The sequence below is a fragment of the Phalacrocorax aristotelis genome, chromosome W (genome assembly GCF_949628215.1).
Source record: "Phalacrocorax aristotelis chromosome W, bGulAri2.1, whole genome shotgun sequence".
Taxonomy (NCBI): Eukaryota; Metazoa; Chordata; class Aves; order Suliformes; family Phalacrocoracidae; genus Phalacrocorax; species Phalacrocorax aristotelis.
The window spans coordinates 29,232,454-29,252,297 of record NC_134310.1 but is presented as its reverse complement, the minus strand read 5'-3'; the positions used below and the strand labels follow the sequence as shown (position 1 = coordinate 29,252,297).

Genomic DNA, 19,844 nt, shown 5'->3' with positions numbered 1-19,844 from the left:
GTGCTGTGGGTCCTGCGCCGAGATGGGGAACCCGGGGAATGTGGGGTGGTGTCGCCCCCACCCGGCCCTGTGATCCCCCCCACCCCCTGCCGGCCATGGGGTGGGGGTCCTGTGCCTGGCGGTGCTGGCCTGGGCACCCCAAGGGGCGGCCCTGGGGCTCTCGCCATCACGAGTGGGGGGCAGAGTGATAGGGGGTGCTGGTGCAGGGCACTGGGAGGCACTGGGTGGCGCTGGTGTACGTTATTGGGAGCGCTGGGCAATGCCGGTGCAGGGCACTGGGTGGCGCCGGGCAATGCCGGTGCGGGGCACTGGGAGCCCTGGTGCAGGGCGCGGGGAGGCGCCGGGCAATGCCGGTGCGGGGCACTGGGAGCCCTGGTGCGGGGCACGGGGAGGCGCCAGGCAATGCCGGTGCGGGGCACTGGGAGCCCTGGTGCGGGGCACGGGGAGGCGCCGGGCAATGCCGGTGTGGGGCACTGGGAGCCCTGGTGCGGGGCACGGGGAGGCGCCGGGCAATGCCGGTGCGGGGCACTGGGAGCCCTGGTGCGGGGCACGGGGAGGCGCCGGGCAATGCCGGTGCAGGGCACTGGGAGCCCTGGTGCGGGGCACGGGGAGGCGCCGGGCAATGCCGGTGCGGGGCACTGGGAGCCCTGGTGCGGGGCACGGGGAGGCGCCGGGCAATGCCGGTGCGGGGCACTGGGAGCCCTGGTGCGGGGTACGGGGAGGCGCCGGGCAATGCCGGTGCGGGGCACTGGGAGCCCTGGTGCGGGGCACGGGGAGGCGCCGGGCAATGCCGATGCGGGGCACTGGGAGCCCTGGTGCGGGGCACGGGGAGGCGCCGGGCAATGCCGGTGCGGGGCACGGGGAGGCGCCGGGCAATGCCGGTGCAGGGCACTGGGAGCCCTGGTGCAGGGCACGGGGAAGGGCCGAGCAATGCCGGTGCGGGGCACTGGGAGCCCTGGTGCGGGGCACGGGGAGGCGCCGGGCAATGCCGGTGCAGGGCACTGGGAGCCCTGGTGCAGGGCACGGGGAAGGGCCGAGCAATGCCGGTGCGGGGCACTGGGAGCCCTGGTGCGGGGCACGGGGAGGCGCCGGGCAATGCCGGTGCGGGGCACTGGGAGCCCTGGTGCGGGGCACGGGGAGGCGCCGGGCAATGCCGGTGCAGGGCACTGGGAGCCCTGGTGCAGGGCACGGGGAAGGGCCGAGCAATGCCGGTGCGGGGCACTGGGAGCCCTGGTGCGGGGCACGGGGAGGCGCCGGGCAATGCCGGTGCAGGGCACTGGGAGCCCTGGTGCAGGGCACGGGGAAGGGCCGAGCAATGCCGGTGCGGGGCACTGGGAGCCCTGGTGCGGGGCACGGGGAGGCGCCGGGCAATGCCGGTGCGGGGCACTGGGAGCCCTGGTGCGGGGCACGGGGAGGCGCCGGGCAATGCCGGTGCGGGGCACTGGGAGCCCTGGTGCGGGGCACGGGGAGGCGCCGGGCAATGCCGGTGCGGGGCACGGGGAGCCCTGGTGCGGGGCACGGGGAGGCGCCGGGCAATGCCGGTGCGGGGCACTGGGAGCCCTGGTGCGGGGCACGGGGAGGCGCCGGGCAATGCCGGTGCGGGGCACTGGGAGCCCTGGTGCGGGGCACGGGGAGGCGCCGGGCAATGCCGGTGCGGGGCACTGGGAGCCCTGGTGCGGGGTACGGGGAGGCGCCGGGCAATGCCGGTGCGGGGCACTGGGAGCCCTGGTGCGGGGCACGGGGAGGCGCCGGGCAATGCCGGTGCGGGGCACTGGGAGCCCTGGTGCGGGGCACGGGGAGGCGCCGGGCAATGCCGGTGCGGGGCACGGGGAGGCTCGAGGGGGCGGGGCACTGGGCAATGTGGCCCTGCCCCTTCATCTGATACGTCATCCAGCGGGGTGGGCGTGCCTGGCCCGCCCGGCTCCTATTGGACGCCTCTTTAGCCAATGAGCGTGGGGCGGCTGTGCGCGGGGGGTTTCGAACGGGCGGGGCGCAGTGCGCATGCGCGAGGTGGCATGAGCGGCGCGGGGCGGTGTGAGCCGTAAGGGGACATTGCACCGGGGGAGGGGGACGGGCACGGGCAGACGGATGGACACACGGGGGCGGGGGGCTTCCCACGGGCGGGGGCTCTGCAATACCGGCGTTGCACTGGGCGGGGGGGGGGCGCGTTGCATGTGCTGCAACGCGGGGGGTTGCTTAGGGGTACCCCTGTATGCACGGCCCCCGTGGGGGGGGGGATTGCTCTGGGGAGGGGGAGCTCCTGGCACTGCACAGGGAGTATGGGGGGGCCGATGCAGGCACTGGGAGGGGTGCATTCGCTGCTTTGGGCAGGGGGGTGTTGAGTGCACTGCACGGGGGCGGGGGGGACGTGGCACGGGGGTGTCCTCACGCTTCTGGGGTCCCGCTTAGGGTGCCCCAGTTTGTGGCTCTAACCTGGGGGGGGCCATGCCTGGGTGATGCTGGGGCTCCTGGGGGGGCTGCGGGCTGACCCCTACCTGCTCCTCCCGGAGGGGGTCACCCCCATCCACCTGCCTGCAGGCAGAGAGTGGGTGGGCGGTGGGCGTAGCCTGGGGCTGCTGCTGCACCACGGCGGGGACCCTAATGTCACGTAACCCGGTGGCACTTGCGTGACCCCTGGGGGATGACCGTGATCCTGATCTGCTGACCGTGACCTTGACTGGCCGAGCTGGGGGTGCGCAGTGGACTCGGGGGTGAAGCCCTGCTCCCGCTCCCCGCTCCAGGTGTGCCGAGAAGCTGACGCCGCTGCACGTCACCGCGTCCCGGGGGTGCCGCAGGTGCCTCAAGCTCCTGCTGAAGAAAAGGGGGGACCCGGAGCTCCAAGAGCAGGTTAGCTGGGACAGCTCTGGGGATGGGGACAGCACCTTGGAGGCACTGCCCGTGCTGGGACCCTCGCCATCAGTGAGGTGGGTGAGCAGCGGGTGCCTGCCTGGTCCTGGCAGGGCTGTGTCACCCCATGGTGGCCCCGGCAGCGGTGGCAGCAGCATCCCCTCCCCACAGGATGGGAAACGAGCTGCAGACCTGGCGCTGGTGCAGGGCAACAGCATGTGTGTGCAGACCCTGCAGAACTCGCAGTACGCCCGGGGCTGGCCCCCTGTGGAGGGTGAGGTCCCCAGGGTGCCCCCTCGGCTGGGGTGGGTGTTGGGGGTCTGATGCAGCCCCCTACTTTGGGCTGGATGCTGACTCCCATCTCTGCCCCCAGACCCAGGGGGGCCCAGGTGGTCCCTCTCTTTCCTGACAGAGGATGGCACCGAAGGCAGCCTCTTCTGTGGGCTCCCCGAGGGCAGCTCGGAGGCTGGGCCCCTGAGCAGCACCCGCAGGTCCCTGCTGGAGGAGCTGGAGCTGGGGGGCGGCTGTGATTTGGGTGAGCCCCCATTCTGGCCAGAGGGTCCCCCAGAGCCCCCATCCCTCGGCATCCCCTCCCTCGCCCCATGGGCCCACGCGGACCCTGGGGGCCCAGCTCTCCCCCTGCAGCCCCTCGCCTCCAGCACGCTGCTCTCGGCTGGGGATGAGCTCAGGGAGGGACACCAGAGCCAGGCCGTGGGGGCAAGGATGGGGGTTCCCTGCTGGGCTCTGCTGCAGCCCAGTGCTGCAGACAGCCCTGGCCCCTCTCCCCAGTGGGGGCTTGGTCCTGGCGGGTCCCTGAGCTCCCCCGGGCCCCAGTGCTGCAGCAGGGTCCCAGGGGGACACGGGGCATCCCCCAGGGCTCCCCAGCTCCGCGGTGGCCTGAGCAGCTGCTCTGTGGCATGGCAGAGCCCCGGGGATGGTGACATCCCGGGTGCTGTGGCTCAACACCGTCCTGGTGTCCCCTGGGGACCGGCGGTGGGCTGGGCAGGGCTGGGCATCCCATCCTCGGCTGCCCTGGACCTGGGGACGATGGTGCTCGAGGCGAGGGCTGGGAGCTCAGACCGCAGCAGCCTTGGGGACAGCAGCGGTGCCAGTGAGTGCTTCATCACTGCTGTGGAGACCCTGGAGCCCAGCGAGACCAGGGGGTGCCTGGGGGCTCTGCACTGCCGCTCTCCCCAGCCCAGGTCAGCTGGGGGGCTGGAGCCGGGCAAAGCCCACTCCCCAGCTGGAGCTGCTGCCTGGGAGCTGCCCCTCGCTAGCTCCCCAAATGCAGAATGCATGCAGGGTGAGGATTTTCAGGGGGGCTCGAGGGCAGCCCCTTACTGTGATGATGACTCGGAGGTGGGCAGTGTGGGGGAGCTGCTTGCACGGCTCCAGGGGTGCAGCCTCCGGGACTCCCCACCCTGCAGCCTGGCCAGCCTTGCCGCTGGGGATGCAGCTTCCCAGGGGCTGGAGCCCCCCTGGGACCGCCATGTCACCCCCAGGACCAAGAGCCGCCTCCAGGCCTCCGCGGCACGGCTCAATGCCTCCTCTTCCTCCTCCCTCTTCGATAAGACGCTGGAGGTACCTCGGAGGCCCCCTAGGCTCAGAGCACCCCGGGGTGTCCCCAGGGACCCTGCCACCACTTTGGGTCACTGCGTCACCCCACAGGGTGACGATGTGTCCAGCAGGGGTGGGGAGGGGACAGGCTCTTTGGATGACACCGAGATCATCCCCAGAGCCCCCAGCCAGCCCAGCTCCCTCCTGGGGACCAGCAGGTCCCCTGGCTCCAGCCCCACGGTCCTGCTGGTCCCTGGGGATCACAGACACTTCCAGGACTCCCCATCAGCTGCTCGGGGCTCCCCTGGCTCCAGCCCCACGGTTCTGCTGGTCCCTGGGGATCACGGGCACCCCCAGGACTCCTCATCAGAGGCTCGGGGCTCCCCTGGCTCCAGCCCCACGGCCCTGCTGGTCCCTGGGGATCACAGACACCTCCAGGACTCCACATCAGAGGCTTGGGGCTCGCACTGTGCAACCAGCAGCCCGAGCCCTAGAGTGCTGGAGGATCGCTCTGGGTGGCAGGACCCCTCGTCTTTGCCCTTGGGGACACACCAGCCCCCGTGGCCCCATGGGAGCGTCAGCCACCTCCTGGCCCCGCAGCTGCCCGCCAGCACTGCGGTGGAGCCGGGGAGCCCGGCCGTGCCACTCTTGCCCGCCGGCTGCAGCGCCCGCTGCTCCGAGGAGCATCTTGAGGATGAGGAGCAGGGACAGGCGCCCACCGAGCAGCACAGTCCCGGCACAGAGGCCACCTCCAGCCCCGAGGACACCGTGGTCCAGGACGGGCGAGCGTGCACAGCACTGCCGCGGCCCCTCTCGGATGAAGGTCTGCGCCGGCGGCTGCGGGCGCTGGGGGATGACCCGGGGCCCGTCACGGAGCTCACCAGGCGGCTGTACCTGCGGCGGCTGGAGGAGCTGGTGAGGGGACCCCAGGGGAGGCTGGCAGGTGAGTCCTAGGGACTGCTCCCTCCCCTGGATGGCCAGGCCCCCGCGGTGCCGGCGTGGGACTGACGGTGCTCCCCACTGCCGGCACGGCCGCCCCAGGGCACAGCCCCGAGCTGGTGGCCGTGCTGCGGACCGGCCGTGTCCCTGACTGCACCCAGGACGAGCTGGCACTGGCCCGGCAGTTCGACCGCCCCGACCAGAGCCGGCACTGGCGGGAAGGGCTGGTCAAGTCCAGCTTCAACTACCTCCTGCTTGACCCCAGGTAGGGCCACTGCACTGCCCGGCGCATCCCCTGTGCCGGGGTGGGGTCTGAGCAGGGACCCCTGGGGAGCACCAAGTCCCAAAGCTGGGGGTTCGCACCCTCAGGACCACCCAGAACCTGCCGCTCCGTTCCCACCACTTGAGCCCAGTCGAGTGCTTCAGGACCTTCATCAAAGCCATCTTCTACGTGGGCAAGGGGACGCGTGCCCGGCCATACTGCCACCTCGCTGAGGCGCTGAGCCAGCACCGCGCCGGGACGCAGAAGGTGGGATGGGCTGGGGGGCTGCACCAGGGGGCTGGGGGCTATGGTGATGGGTGCCAGGGGCTGCACCAGCGCGCTGGAGGCCATGGCGATGGGCATGAGGGGCTGCACTGGGGGGCTCGAGGCCATGGCGATGGGCATGAGGGGCTGCACCGGGGGGCTTGAGGCTGCAGTGATGGGCACGAGGGGCTGTGCCGGGAGGCTCGAGGCTGTGGTGATGGGCACAAGGGGCTGCACCGGTGGGCTGGAGGCCATGGCGATGGGCACGAGGGGCTGTGCCAGGGGGCTCGAGGCTGTGGCGACGGGTGCGAGGGGCTGCACCAGGGGGCACAAGACCGTGACGATGGGTGCGAGGGGCTGCGCTGGGGGGCACAAAGCCATGACGATGGGCATGAGGGGCTGCACCAGTGGGCTGGAGGCCATGGCGATGGGCACGAGGGGCTGTGCCAGGGGGCACGAGGCCGTGGCGATGGGCACGAGGGGCTGCACGGGGGGGCTGGAGGCCATGGCGATGGGCATGAGGGGCTGTGCCAGGGGGCTCGAGGCTGTGGCGACGGGTGCGAGGGGCTGCACCAGGGGGCACAAGACCGTGACGATGGGTGCGAGGGGCTGCGCTGGGGGGCTTGAGGCCGTGGCGATGGGTGCGAGGGGCTGCACCAGGGGGCACGAGACCGTGACGATGGTGTGCGCTGTCCCGCAGGGGTGCCCCAAGGTGCAGCGCATCCTGGAGATCTGGGCAAGCGGGCAGGGTGTTGTCTCCGTGCACTGCTTCCAGAGCACCGTCCCGGCGGAGGCTTACACGCGGGAGGGCTGCCTCGTGGAGGCTCTGGGTGAGCGGGGCCGGAGGGGGGAGATGGTGCTGCCCTGGCCCCCTGCCACGGCTCCCGACATCGGTTCTGCCACCCCTCCAACTCCCTGCACCCCTCTCTCCCACCCCGGGCAGGAGCTGGGGGAACACAGAGGGGATGCAGCCCATCCTGGGGCACATAGAGACTTTGGGGTCCCTGGTGGCCAGTGCGGGGTCTGGGTGCAATCCCCCAAACCCCCACCTCCTGTGGGAAAAGCTGCCTGGGAGTGGGTGCTGGTGGTGGATATGGGGCTGACCTCATCCCCATGGGGCTGTGGGTGCTGATGGGGAGCAGGGGTCTGGGGCTGTGGGTGCTGACCCCATCCCTGTGGGGCTGTGGGTGCTGATGGTGAGCAGGGGTCTGGGGCTGTGGGTGCTGACCCCACACCCATGGGGCTGTGGGTGCTGACCCCATCCCCACGGGGCTGTGGGTGCTGGTGGTGAGCAGGGGTCTGGGGCCGTGGGTGCTGACCCCATCCGCGCAGGGCTGCGGACCCTCACCAACCAGAGGAAGGGGAACTGCTACGGCGTGGTGGCGAGCTGGCCGGCGGAGCGGCGCCGGCGCCTGGGCGTTCACATGCTGCACAGGGCCATGCGCATCTTCCTGGCCGAGGGCGAGCGGCAGCTCCGGCCGGCTGACATCCAGGGCGGGCGCTGAGCACCCCGGGGGGCACCCCCTGCCTGCACCTCCCCTCTGCCCTGTCCGAGGAGGTGGCTGTGCTCTGGGTGCGGGTTTTACGTCGTGAACACTGGCGAGAATTTTTCTATTTTTGTATTTCCCTGAAAGGTGATAAATAAATCACTGCAGGTCTTGGGTTTCTTAGCAAAAACTAAAAAAAAAAAAAAAAAAAAGCTGCGTGTGATTTCTGGCTTCGCTCCCCCGCTCTGCTCTGCTCTAGGACAGCCCCCCATGCCTGGCACGTCTCCCCATCATTGAGTCGGACGCGGCTGAGAATATAACACGGCTTTACTGTATGAAATGGCACTAACACGGCGCGTGGCTCAGCGGCGGGGTTACGGTGCGTGGTTTGCCTTGGCCTCAGCACAAACGATGTGGGTACAAGCGACACAGACTCCGTGGCAAACAGAGGTCGAAGAGCCGTGGCCCGCAGCCGGGCACCGATGGGCGCCTGGAGCTGGCTTGGGGGGTCGCGGCGGGGGCAGAGCCGCGTTTTGGGGTACGGTTATATTTCTGGGTACCCTCGTTGCAGACCCCGGCCATGCTGTGGGGCCTCCCCTGGCCAGGATGGGGTGGGGAGGGGTGTTGCAGGGGAAGGCTTGTGGAAACTATTTGAACCCAGGGTCATTAAAATTCTCATTATGAGACAGGTTGCGGCAGCAGCGGGCAGGGGCAGGCGCTGGCAGAGGGGCAGCTCTGTCCCCGTGCTGGGACGGAGCGGGGCTGCCTGGGGACACTCATCACGGGGTCCCTGTCACACTGGGGCAGGCTCCAAAGGACCCTTCCTCTTCTACCTCTCTCAATTTGGGGAGTAAGGTGGGCTCAGCCTTGGGGAAGGCGTGTTGCGGGTGGGTGCCAGCTCTGGTCGGAGCCGCCCTGCGCAGCCAGGAGCCCCTCGAGCCAAGCTGGGGTGCCTCGGCGCCGTTCAGGGCAAGGTGGGGCTGGGTGGGATGTGGGCCAAGGGTGAGGTTTCCGTGGGACTGGTTGTTTCTTTGGTTTAGATGGGGGGAAATAAGAGGGAAACAAAAGCAGGGAGCGGCTCCACTCTCTGTGGTAGCGGGGAGGCTGGGGCCACCCCCTGAGCCACAGCATCCTCCCGGCTCGCTCAGGCTCCCACCCATCCCGGCACGGCTGGGAGCCCCCAGACCCCACGAAGGTGCCCAGGTCCCTGTTCGACACTTCTTATGTACCTTCTCGGTCCTGCCCGGCTCCTGGCAGTGGGATGCGAAGCACAGAGGGGAGGAGATGATGGGACCAGTGGGTTATGTACAGAATGGTGTCAGCAGGTAACGAGCAGACCATCGTGGTTTGCTTTGTTGCTCCCACGTTGCTCTGAGACCCCGCAAATCCATACAGGAGCTGTTGGCAAGGCTGGACACGGTGGCAACGTGATGGTGTATCGCTGGTCCCCCGCTGCGTGAGGGATGGGTATGATCCCGGCAGGGACATAGTCCAGGAGGGGGTGGTGGGTCCCGGAGTCTTGGAGGAGCTGGAAACCGGGAAGGGCAAGCGGATCGGGCGCCGCAGGAGTCACTGCGTGGTGGTGATGGCTCCAAGCATCTCAAGGATGCGGCAGCGGGAGGGAAGCAGAGGGCTCTGCAGAAGCCAGTGCTGCAGTACCTAAAGCGATGGTGGTTGGGGACGTGACTGCACAGACGGTGGCACCAGGGACCACAGGAAAGCTCGGATTTGGTGTTGCCCTCCCCACCACAGCCATGCCAGTCCCACCACGGCGGGGGAGCTGACAGTCCTTCTGACAGTGCTTATGGGAGCAGGTCACCTCCTCATCCTCATCATCTGGCCAGGCAGAGACGAGCTGTGCAGGCAGACCCTCACCAGCGCCAGGCAGGAGCTGTTGGACGCCACGTGCACGGCTGCTGGCAATAATGGTGGTCCCGTTCTCCCAGCCCCACAGATGGCTCGAGTGATGTGCTGCGGGGCTCAGAGAGTAAAATCCCGCTGCCTGAGGCCAAGGAGCCTTTGGCTTCTTACAGCAATCCCAGCTCAGCTTCTCTGGCCCTGGCCAGGAAGGTGCTGGAGCCAACACACTCTCCCTGAAGGAATGCCTCCAAGTTCTTCCCATTTTGCTGTAGGTGGGACCAGTCTCCCCCCAGCTGCCTCCTCTCTGTCCCTGGGGGGTCGCTGCGTGAGGAAAATAATACTACAAAGAAACAGGATGAAGATGCTCCAGCAGCTGCCATGGCATCCCCGAGGGGACGGGGACCAGGTCTGCCGTGTTCCTGCCACCGGCCCCACGGACCCCTGCCCAGGGGAGCCTCCGCGCTCCACCACCAGCCTTCGATGCGGCCGGGAAAGAAAATCGGCTGAGCTCCCGGTGAGGGCAGCCTCCGCTGCACCCCTCCGCTCTCACAAACCCCTCTCCGCTCCGAAACATCTCTCCCATCGGAGCAGCCCGGTCACCGCGTCCCGCCGCCTTATTTCTTCTCCTCTTGCACGTCCCCAGCTGGCGTCTCAGGCTCCCACAGGACGAACTCGTGGAGCAGCGTGTTCACCGTCTCGGGACACTCCATCATCACCATGTGGCTGCCCTCGTCGATCACCTTCAGGAAGGCTATCAGCAGGATCTGGAGGGAGATGGTGGCCATGGCAAGCGGCAGCGCCGGGATGAGCCCCCTGCCCGCATCGCCGCGTGCTGGCAGGCAGACCCCAGCCCTCGCCCGCCCTCCCAGCCCCGCTCGGTCCCCTACCTCGGCCATTCGCTGGTCCTCCTCCACCGGGACGAACTTGTCGTGCATGCCGTGGACGAGGAGCACGGGTACGGCCAGCTCCGCGTGGTAAACCTCGTCCCCCTCCGGCCAGTACTGCCCGCTCATCATGGCGCGCAGCACGAAGGAGGACACGTTGAAGGCGTTGCCTTCCTTCAGCAGCTGCTTCTCTTTGGCACCCTGGCGAGCAAAGCCAGCCCTGCGGGACGGAGCCGGCACGGGCAGAGGGTTACCCAGCGCGGTGCCTTGGCATCGGGGGGACAGTGCTGGCAGGACGCGGGGTTCCTGCCCGTGGTGGCTGGAAGCCAGCCAGGTTGGCTGGGGACAACCCTCCCCAGCGCCGCGGTGCCGGGACGGCCACTCACTTGAGGAAGCTCCAGGCCAGGCACGGGGACAGGCAGTGCAACACGCAGGTGGGCATGTTGAAGATGGAGCAGAGGCTGGGCTCCAGCGCCGTCGGACCCCCTCCATTGATCATGATCACCTTATGGACCAGGTCTGGGTACTCGTGGGCGAGGAAGGTGCAGAAGGACACCCTGTGGGGAGTGACAGACATGGGGGGCTGCGCTCTGACCCCATGGCACTAGAGGTTGCTGCATCCCAAGGCAGACCCTGAGGATCCATGGCTGGAGTTCAGGTTACATCCCCTCATTTGACCCCTGATCCCCCTTTCTGGGGCAGGGTAACCCCAGTCAAACCCCACAGCCGGTGCCCTGCAGAGCCCAGGCAGAGGGGCTGAGCTCAGGGTTTCACTCCTGCGCACACCAAAGCAGGGTGCTGGGACCGGCTTGGGTGCCCGCCAGCCTGGACCAGCCTTGTCCTTCTGATCTAATCCTACCCAGCTCGGAGCTGTCTCCAGCTGCCTCTCCTCCCAGCCCTGCTCTCTGCACTGCTTAGTCTCTATCTAATTGACTTTCTTGGGCTTACTCTATTTATAGGCTGTGCTCTGCCAGCTTCCCTGCTGGAGGACAGGCTCTGGGATTAGCTGAACCCAGGGACACGCACCAAGAGGACACAGGAGATCAGAGCTGAGGGATAAACCCAGAACGGGAGACCCCACGTCCCTCCTCTGCTTCTCAGACCCCAAAGTGCAAGATTTGTTGGACATTTGCTGCCAAGGACAGGAGGACGGGGCGGGGATGAATCTATCCCTTCCCTCCTGGGTCCCCCCGGTCCCTTACCCATACGAGTGTCCTATCAAGATATTCCTCTTCTTCGCATAGCGCTTGAAGACGGCCCTCATGTCCTCCGCCAGCGCGTAGAAGGTGTATGCAGCGGCAATTTGGGGAGCCGAGCTGCAGCCGTGGCCGGCCAGGTCAGGAGCCACCACTTCGTAGCCCAGCTTGGTAAAGAAGTCCAGCTGCTCCTTCCAGATGTCCAGCGAGCCGCCCACGCCGTGGATGAAGAAGAGGACCACGTCGCTGTGTGTCCCTTTGCAGCTCGTGATCTGCTTCTTGCAGTCGATGTTGACGACTTTCTTGGGTTTACGCTTCCGTCGCTTGCCGGGGCCAGCGGCTGCTTCCCGTGTGCTGCATCCCGGCGTGCTGGCAGGACCCTGGGCAGGAGCTTGGCCGGCCACGTCGGAGAGCTCCAGCTCCACGGTGCTGTTGGGTTCCCCCGAGCTGTTCTGGCAGTGCAGGATCTCGGAGCGGACGGCGTCGCCCAGGTTCTCGATCACCAGCTGCCCGTTGCGGTAGACGGTGATCTTGCGCTTGCAGTGCACCGTGCCCCGCTCCGGCCCCCCGGGCTGGGTCTCCTCGGGCCCCTCCAAGGTCGGGCGGTTGGGTGTGCTGTGCCTGATCCGCAGGATCCTCCCTGGCTTCACCTCCATGAAGCTGTAGCCGTTGCTGGACTCAACGCTGTCCAGCGGCCCCACGGCGTTTGTTGTCTTGCCCATCAGGCAGCACAGGAGCCCATCGGTGATGCTGTTCAGCATTATGCTCCCTGCAAGGAAGGCAAGGGGGCGGGGGGCAGGAGAAGGGGCGGTTAGTCACCAGCTCCAGCACCCAGCGGGGACCTGCTCAGGACCCTGGCTGCGGCACAGGGGACCAAGGACACCCCTGTCCCCCCTGCCCTGCTTTGCTGCCAGCCCCGGGCAAAGCCGCAGCAGCACAAAGCGAGGGTAGAACGTGTGGATGCATCGGCAGGGGCAAAACATGGTGGTCTCCAAATGCACAGCCCTCCTCAGCCACCTGCAAATGGGTTTCTGATTCAGATCAATGACGGACCCAGCACTCCCCATCCAGCTTCGTCGGGGCCATGTCCCTGTCACCGAGCCGGTGCGACGTACGCCAGCCCAGCAGCGATGAACTCAAGCGGCTGCAAACCCACGCAGCCCCTGGCACGCAGCCGCGGGCCTCCGAGAAGGGGTCTGCTCTGGCCGAGGGAGGGGAACATGCAAAGAAAAGCATGTTTGAAATGAAAATGTTATTTCTGGCATCAAATACGGAGCTAAGGAAAGATTCAGCTATGAAAATGCATTATTTATACCAATTAAATATATATACGTATGTCTAGTCTGAACGACCAATACAAGTAGCAAGAGATGGAAATTGCAGGGACTGGCAATGAAGGATTTAATTAAACTCACGCCGCAAACCAAGGCTGAAAAAAATATGGCAAAAGAACTGGGGGGGGGTGGTGACCCAGCGCCTGCCTGGGGTGTGGGAAACCCCCTCCCCATATCCCCTCCCAGCACCATGTGGGCTGGGGGGGACATGGCACTGTCCTTGCTGTCCCCAAGGCTCATTCCTTGACATTTCCTCTTCCAGATGTGTTCAGGAGGGTTTGGGAGAGGGGCTGTGGATGCCAGGACCACCGCGCCTGGCTGAGAGCGAAGCCAGACCCGAGCAAAGGCAGATGTGAGGTAGGAAAGGCCAGTGGTGCCGGGGGCATCAGTGCGGGGACCAGAGCCCGGCACTGTCCCAGCGGTGCCGAGGGTGGCTGCGGAAGGGGCTGGGGAGGTCCCTGCCTCCCCTGGCTGGCAGCCTGATGCGCATTTATTATTGATGAAGCTAAACATGGTGAATTATTGATGCCGATGGGCAAAGAAAGCCGGAGCGGGCGCTGCGCGGAGGGGCTGTCCCTGTAGAATGGGGCACCGGCTGCCCCCCAAGCAGCGGCTGCAGGTGCTGACTACAATCCCTGCCGAGGAGAGAAGGAAAAGCGCATTCCCAGAGGGGCATTAAACATCTAAATCCTGGTGATGCTGTCAGGAACAGCCCACTTAGCTCCCTGAACAACCCCTTCATGTGCATCTGGCAGGATCACGAGCACTTTGCTGGCAGACCATGCGAAACAAAGCAAGGGATGGAGACAGGCTGGGAGCACAGGCCTCCCTCTCTGCGGCTTTTCTCATTCACTACGTTTGGGGAAGCCAACACCATGCCCTCCTCAGAGAACCCCATGGGCCCCAGAGTGCCCAGCCTGGCTCCCGGGAGCTCCTGGGGACTGGATGGGCTTTGCTGAGAGCCGCTGGCCGGCGGGGAGCCTGTGCGCTCCAGCCTCAGCCCAACAAACATCTCATGGGTTTCCCCGGGAAAAACCAGTCTGTGTGCTCCAGGCAGGCGATCCGGGTAATGGTTCCCTTGGCAAAGCCGGAGTGGCTTATCCGGGGGGATTGCTGCCAGCTCTCGGGACAGCAGCCAGCGTTTGATTCTTGCCTAGCTCTGTCTGGGACTGTGGCCCGACTCCCACGCAAACACCCTGCAAGGCTCTGGGTGCTGAACTGTAGGGACTGGAAATGCAGCAAAGCCAGCCCTGGGTGCTCCTTCTCCCTGTCGCCGGCCGGGGAGCTCTCTGGGGCTCCCCCCAACGCAGGGCATGGCAGTCCCAGCTCCCTGCAGTTTGGTACCTGGGCTTGTGCTGGTGATATCTCTTCTGGTCACGGGTGTATCCACGCAGGATGAGGCTCAGGGCTCGTGTTGGTGATCTCTCTTCTGGACACAAGCACATCCATGCAGGATGCGGCTCAGCTCCTTCAATGCAGAGAGCTTTCCTGCAGCCCCCTCCTCCCCGCAGGCTGGCCGAGTGTCACCCGCCAGGCTCCCTTCGTGGCTCTGATGGACCCATCCAAGGTGATGAGCAAAAGCAGGAGGTCTCAGAGCCCTGGGAAGGATAAGCTAAATCCACACCTCGATGGCAAGGGGCTGGTCTGCTCTGCTGAGCCACACTTCCAGGTGGGTGATGAGCCTGAGAAGCTGGGTACCGGGCTGGTCAGAGCCCTGGCTGGAAGATGCCCAGCTGCCTCTCCGCTGGGACAGATGTGCCACTGGTCTTGCCGTGCTTTTGAGCACCAGCTTGGTGCCAGGCTTGGGCTGCTCTTGATCCTCGAGCAGCTCTGAGCTGGCAATGCAGGAGAGATGGGGCAGGCAGAAAGACCACGGGGAGAGGGGAAACCAGGCAGATCCTGAGCCTTGAAGTCCCCATGAGCACGGCTGCAAGCTCTCCGCAAGCTCTGCCCATGGCTGGCGGGCCACATCCCGCACCTGCACTGGGTACGGTTCCCGCGGGCTCAGCCTGCGGGACCTGGACGTGATTCTGCCTCTGATTTCCATAAAGCCTGGCTTTGCGCTACACCTCCATTTCACAAGGTACTAATGATCTCTGTATGGATTATAAACAGGTCTTCTGGCCAAACCGCCTTGACATTGATTAACTTCTCAGGATTAATTCAATCAGTCCATCCTGTTCATTTCCAGAATTGATTTGCTGGAAGGCTCTGGCAGTCAGAAGCTCTGCAGGCAGATCCAGGAGCCCAGGCTCGGGCCATGGAGCCGCCCTCCAGCATCACCAGCTCTGGGTACGAGCCCGGATCCTGCTGCAAGAGAGGGGCTGTTCAGCAGGGCAGGGCCTGGCTCCCCAAGCCGAGGTGCCTCCGCTCGGATATGCCCAGCCTGGAGCTCGCGGTCCAGGACGTGGCAGTCCCTGCTGGGTATCAGCCTGAGAAAACACCACCCAAATCCCATCAGAGACCACAGCCCGGTGGAGCCGTTCAGCAGCTGGGTGGGAAATGGAGGGACAGGAGGTTAAGCGACTCCACTCGATGTCAGGCTTCGTCTCAGGGGCTGGGAGGCAAAGCGTACCCGTCTCCCACCTCCCACGTGCCTCCTCTAACCCACCGTGCCGTCTGCCGCAGCTGACGGAGCCAGAAACATCAAGGGATGTTCCCTCCCGTGAGATGAAAAGGCTGAGAATGAAACCAGATGGATGCGAAGAACTTTGCAAAGACGCTGGTAACCATGGCAATGAGCTGTTTCCCCCCCCCCCCCCATATCCCGGCTACCTTCCATCGCCGCCCCCGGCAGAGAGCGAGATTTCGGCACCGGTTACATAAGGCCAGGCACAACAATGAGTCAGGCGCGGCGTGAACCTGCTCTTGGCCCCCGTGTCCTGCAAAGCCGAGGATGCGGCGCAGGCTTGGGAAGGCGGATGGCATCACCCCGAGCTGATCCTCACATCCTGGTCCACCCCCCTCCTCCCCCCCCTCCAAATCACAGCTGTCCCCGGGAAACTGCTCCTGGCAGAGAGGGGATGCTCGAGGGATGGTGGGGATTAATCCCGGGAGGGTGATTTATTGCCCAGGTCCAGACCTATTCCCGGAGCACCCATGCGGAGTTCTCCAGCTTTGCCCTCCCTGCTGCTGCAATGAATAACCCTGCTGGGGAAAAACAACTTAGTGACCTACTTTGGGCTGCAGCGCCTCAGATTTGATACAACTTGATGGCACCGTGTCACAGCTGGAGAAAAAATGGGATGAGATGCGACGTGGCAGGGTGGAGGGTGGAAGGCCTGACGCGGTGACGTGACCGGCAGCCACACAGGGCTGACACCGAGCCCGTGGGGCTGACACACAGCCCGTGGGGTGGTGTATCAGGGCAGCGCTCACCCCAGCACTCACCCCAGGGCTGCAGCAGCACGGCGTGGGCATGCTTACGGCCAGGCCAGGACGGGCCAGCCGAGCTGGCTTTTCCCTTGCCACCCCTGCAGAGGAGAGGGTCTCCCCTGACCCAAATAGCCTCCTGGTCCTGCCTCCCACAGTGGTCCCATCCCTGCTGGGTTGCTGGGTACAGCTGACATCCCAAACATCCAGGATGCTGGGAATGACAAAAATATCCTCCTCCTGTCCCATCCCCACTGGGAAGACCTTGAACTATGGGCAGGAGAAAGGACGGTGTGTTTCTCCCCTGCCCAGGGCAGTCGTGAGCCCGGCCCTGCTGAGGAGTCCTGGTAAACATTTGGTCCCAAAAAACGAGCCAAGAGCATCGTTTACTGCAGGGGCAGCGCGAGCAGGGGTCAGTGCCAGAGCTGATGGCTGCGAACCTCTCCACGACCCAGCAAGTCCCATCACTGCTCAGCACCTCCATCCCTCTCCCTGCACAGAGCCCTGGACCCTTGCAGGGAGTAGCAGGGACTTGATAGCTGCTAATTCCTTGCAAATCCTCGGAGGAGAGGTGCCAGAGAGGAGCGAGATGTGCTGCAGCCAGAATCTGGCCTGCCATAATAATTTGTTCAGCTCTAATCCCTTCCCTCCGGGGCTCGCGAGTATTAATGATGACACACGACACTCCTGAGGAATGGGCAAATATTATTATGCTCTTCCCAGCCTCCCCCAGTCATTCACCCTCTGCAAAGTGGAGAAACTGCAGCATTGAGATCGCATAAAGAGAACAACTACTGAGCACCAATCTCAGATACACGCAAGAAAATGTTTATGCTGTTTAGGCTCGGTCCTGAAAAGTAAACTTCCCTCCGGGGGAATGTGAAAAAGCCACTTCAGCTGCTGGAAAGCACCTGGATTTATTGTTACGCCTGGCTTCCCCGTCCTGATACAATTATAGCAGCTTTATCAGGACGGTCAGGAGTAAGTAGTCAGGAAGGCTTTATCAGTCGTACAAATAGAAAACCAAGGAGGCAGCCCTGAAATCCTCAGCACAGGCAGGGATGCAGCCTCCCAGGAAGGCGGGAGGACTGGATCCCATCTGCGGGCAGCAGGACTTCGCCGAGGGCCCCGCAGGACGCAGACAAATCGCATTCAGTCAAGAAACGGCATGGCAGGGAAAGCAGAGCATCTGTAAGACATACGGCAGCCTGGAGCCGCAGCTGGCTGCCTGCCACACGTATATCTTCAGGAAGGAAGAAGACCTTCAGAAACAAAAGATTATGCAATGCACAGCGGAGTAACCTGTGCCTGACCTCTGCCACCAAAATCCCACTCGACCCCCTCCGTTTCCCAAACCTCCTGGATTTCCAGGGGGATCACCCCCAGTCCCACCGCATAGCCGCAGAAAAGCCGGTCGGATTCCTCCGGCAGCAAACGTCCTCCAGCAGTAGGCTGGAAGAAACCATTGCAAGGAGGCAGGAGAAGAAAACCCTGCCCCCTCCGCTGGACAGCGATGCGTGCAGGTGCCCCCTCAATCTCCAACCGAAAATCCAAGCAGATTTGACACGCACATAGCAACAGCAGGTCTTCGGTCAGCGGCAGCAATCATTTACTGCAATTGCATCACAACAGAAGCCGTCCCTTAAGTTTTATCACTAGGCAGCTTTTTATAACCCCGCGCTCAAAGCATGCTCGATATAACAGGGTTATTAAAGCATAAGCAATGCCGCGTCGCTGCGAGGCTACCGGTCTCCCCCTTCTCTCCCCGCAATCCCATTTCACGCCTCTCAAATCCCTTCCCATCGTCAGCTTCGAAAAAACACATCTTTTGGCCATTTTGCTCCCCGTGCAGAGCACCTTCCTCCCCTCCGCTTCAGCGCATGCCCTACATCACAGCTTGTGCTCCGAGTCCTCCGCACAAAGAGAGAGAGACAGAAGGGGATGCTCACCTCATTTATTGACAAGGATTGTCAGGAGTCGAGATTGCAAATGAAAGGCTTAAATCTTGCAGGAGGCAAAGGGGGAAAGGAAGAGATGCCCGAGGCGGTGGGAGCCTGTGCAGGACGCAGGGTGCCAGCGCTGGCAGGCTGCTCAGCTTGTCAGCTCCTCCGATTACATTTTTCTGCCTGTTTGGGAAGGATGGAGCAATGCCTTCAGCTCAGCTCATCTCCTTTAGATCGAAATCTCTCCTTCCATCTTCTCCCCACGAGCAGCTTCATAACTGAGCTCTGGGGTTTGGGGGTGCTATTTGTCCTTGTAGTCTATAGCCATAGAAAGCCCCTTAAATCCCTCCTAAAGAGGAGGGCTCTCAGCGTGACAGACAAGGAGACTTGCCAGTCAAAGCAAGACCCAGCGCAGCCCTGCCGCCCACCCATGGGGAGCCTGCCAGGAGCCGGGGGAGCGGGAGGACTCGTCCTGCTTTTTTGCCCCTTCCACTGGGACAGGTTACCGAGTTCCTTTTTTACCTATTACTGTTTTCTCGCCGTTCTGGTGTTTGCAGTTTCCCAGAGGCCACGAGTGTTAGTGCCATGAGCGTGTCGGAGCTCAGCAAGGGTGACCGTGCACCGAAAGCATGAATGCGCAGACCTCAGGGGCTGGGACAGGAGGACAAACATAACATCACAAATGTCTCTTGGGTTTATTTTCACAGCCATGGGTTTGGGAAGGCTGTGGTCACATCCTCTCGCCCCGACAGGCTGACCTCTGGTGGGAACACCACAAACCAGTACAGAAAAATCCCAGAGCTGTGCCTGCTCTTGGCGATTACAGCTGGGCTTGCCTCCAGCAAAGCAATCTGAAGGATCTCTTTGATGATCAGAGCGGACAGAGAGGGTGACTGAGTTCCCCAGGTTACCAGTGACTCACCCTCTGACCCTACAGCCATCCTTCCTCATCACAGAATCATTAAGGTTGGAAAAGACCTCTAGGATCATCAAGTCCAGCCAACCCAACACCCCCAGGCCTCCTAAACCATGTCCAAAGTGCCGCGTCTACATGGGTTTTGGACACCTCTAGGGATGGTGACTCCCCCACCTCTCTGGGCAGCCTGTTCCAGTGCTGGACCACTCTGTCAGGACAGAATTTTTTTCCTAATATCCAATCTAAATCATCATCATCCTCATCCTCCTCCTGCACCTCATTTTCCTGCACTGTAAAACACAGATAATCACATTCACCTGCTCAGGAAGGGGCAGAGGCTCACTCTCTGTAGATGCCTTGGCACATCCTACACGCTGCCGCTCTATCTGCATATATATACACATTATATGTTGATCTCTTCACCCAAGTCACCAGCAATAGGACAAGAGGGAACAGCCCCAAGCTGCGTCAGGGGAGGTTTAGGTTGGATAAGTGGGAAAATGTCTTCCCTCCAAGAGTGGTCAGGCACTGGCACAGGCTGCCCAGAGAGGTGGGGGAGTCACCAACCCTGAGGGGGTTCAAACACTGTGTAGACGTGGCATTTGGGGACATGGTTTAGGAGGCCTGGGGGTGTTGGGTCTTTTCCAACCTTAATGATTCTGTGATTCTGTGATTAGAGGATGAAGGTGAGTAGAGTCCGGTGCTGGTCCCAGCACCAGCATACCCTCTGCCGGGCCCATCACAGTGCCCGGCGGGGCTTCTAAAAATGGGTGCTGGTGCTCCATGCTGCTTGTCGTGACAATTTTGGGGGCAGCCAAAGCGCACCCCTGATGGGCGAGAAGGCCAGGCAGGGCAGCCTGGGCCTGGGCCCCCTGTGGTGGCAGGGCCCTGGGCCTAGCCTGGCCCTCCCGCCCAGTGGGGCCCAAACACCAGGGCTGATGCTGACAGAACTGTCATGGCAAGGAATAAATTAAGCTTTAAAG

At 63.9% G+C, this 19,844-nt stretch overlaps 2 protein-coding genes across 2 annotated transcripts; one reads left to right on the top strand and one right to left on the bottom strand.

Moving 5' to 3' along the window:
• Positions 1 to 1,962: 1,962 nt before the first annotated feature.
• On the top strand, positions 1,963 to 7,532 carry ANKLE1 (ankyrin repeat and LEM domain containing 1). The gene is made up of 8 exons (XM_075077074.1): positions 1,963 to 2,041; positions 2,742 to 2,847; positions 3,019 to 3,121; positions 3,221 to 5,347; positions 5,446 to 5,608; positions 5,713 to 5,872; positions 6,570 to 6,699; positions 7,202 to 7,532. The coding sequence occupies exons 1-8, from the start codon at positions 2,016 to 2,018 to the stop codon at positions 7,372 to 7,374; spliced, it is 2,988 nt and encodes a 995-aa protein (XP_074933175.1). The 5' UTR covers positions 1,963 to 2,015; the 3' UTR covers positions 7,375 to 7,532.
• A 133-nt stretch (positions 7,533 to 7,665) lies between these two features.
• Positions 7,666 to 18,286, bottom strand: ABHD8 (abhydrolase domain containing 8). Its single transcript, XM_075077075.1, has 5 exons — positions 17,952 to 18,286; positions 11,303 to 12,065; positions 10,487 to 10,657; positions 10,104 to 10,320; positions 7,666 to 9,980 (listed from the first exon to the last, which is right to left on the bottom strand). Exons 2-5 carry the CDS (start codon positions 12,055 to 12,057, stop codon positions 9,831 to 9,833), a joined length of 1,293 nt encoding a protein of 430 aa, XP_074933176.1. The 5' UTR covers positions 12,058 to 12,065; positions 17,952 to 18,286; the 3' UTR covers positions 7,666 to 9,830.
• Between the last annotated feature and the right edge of the window lie 1,558 nt (positions 18,287 to 19,844).

Bases quoted from the DNA above. Each gene is read 5' to 3' on its own strand.
- ANKLE1 (XM_075077074.1), top strand. From the start codon at position 2,016: ATGAGCGGCGCGGGGCGGTGTGAGCC. The intron at 3,122-3,220 runs GTGAGGTCCCCA...CTCTGCCCCCAG, and splicing joins GGGCTGGCCCCCTGTGGAGG to ACCCAGGGGGGCCCAGGTGG. The intron at 5,348-5,445 runs GTGAGTCCTAGG...CGGCCGCCCCAG, and splicing joins ACCCCAGGGGAGGCTGGCAG to GGCACAGCCCCGAGCTGGTG.
- ABHD8 (XM_075077075.1), bottom strand. From the start codon at position 12,057: ATGCTGAACAGCATCACCGATGGGCTCCTGTGCTGCCTGATGGGCAAG. The intron at 10,321-10,486 runs GTGAGTGGCCGT...TCCGTCCCGCAG, and splicing joins CTGGCCTGGAGCTTCCTCAA to GGCTGGCTTTGCTCGCCAGG. The intron at 9,981-10,103 runs GTAGGGGACCGA...ATCTCCCTCCAG, and splicing joins AGGACCAGCGAATGGCCGAG to ATCCTGCTGATAGCCTTCCT.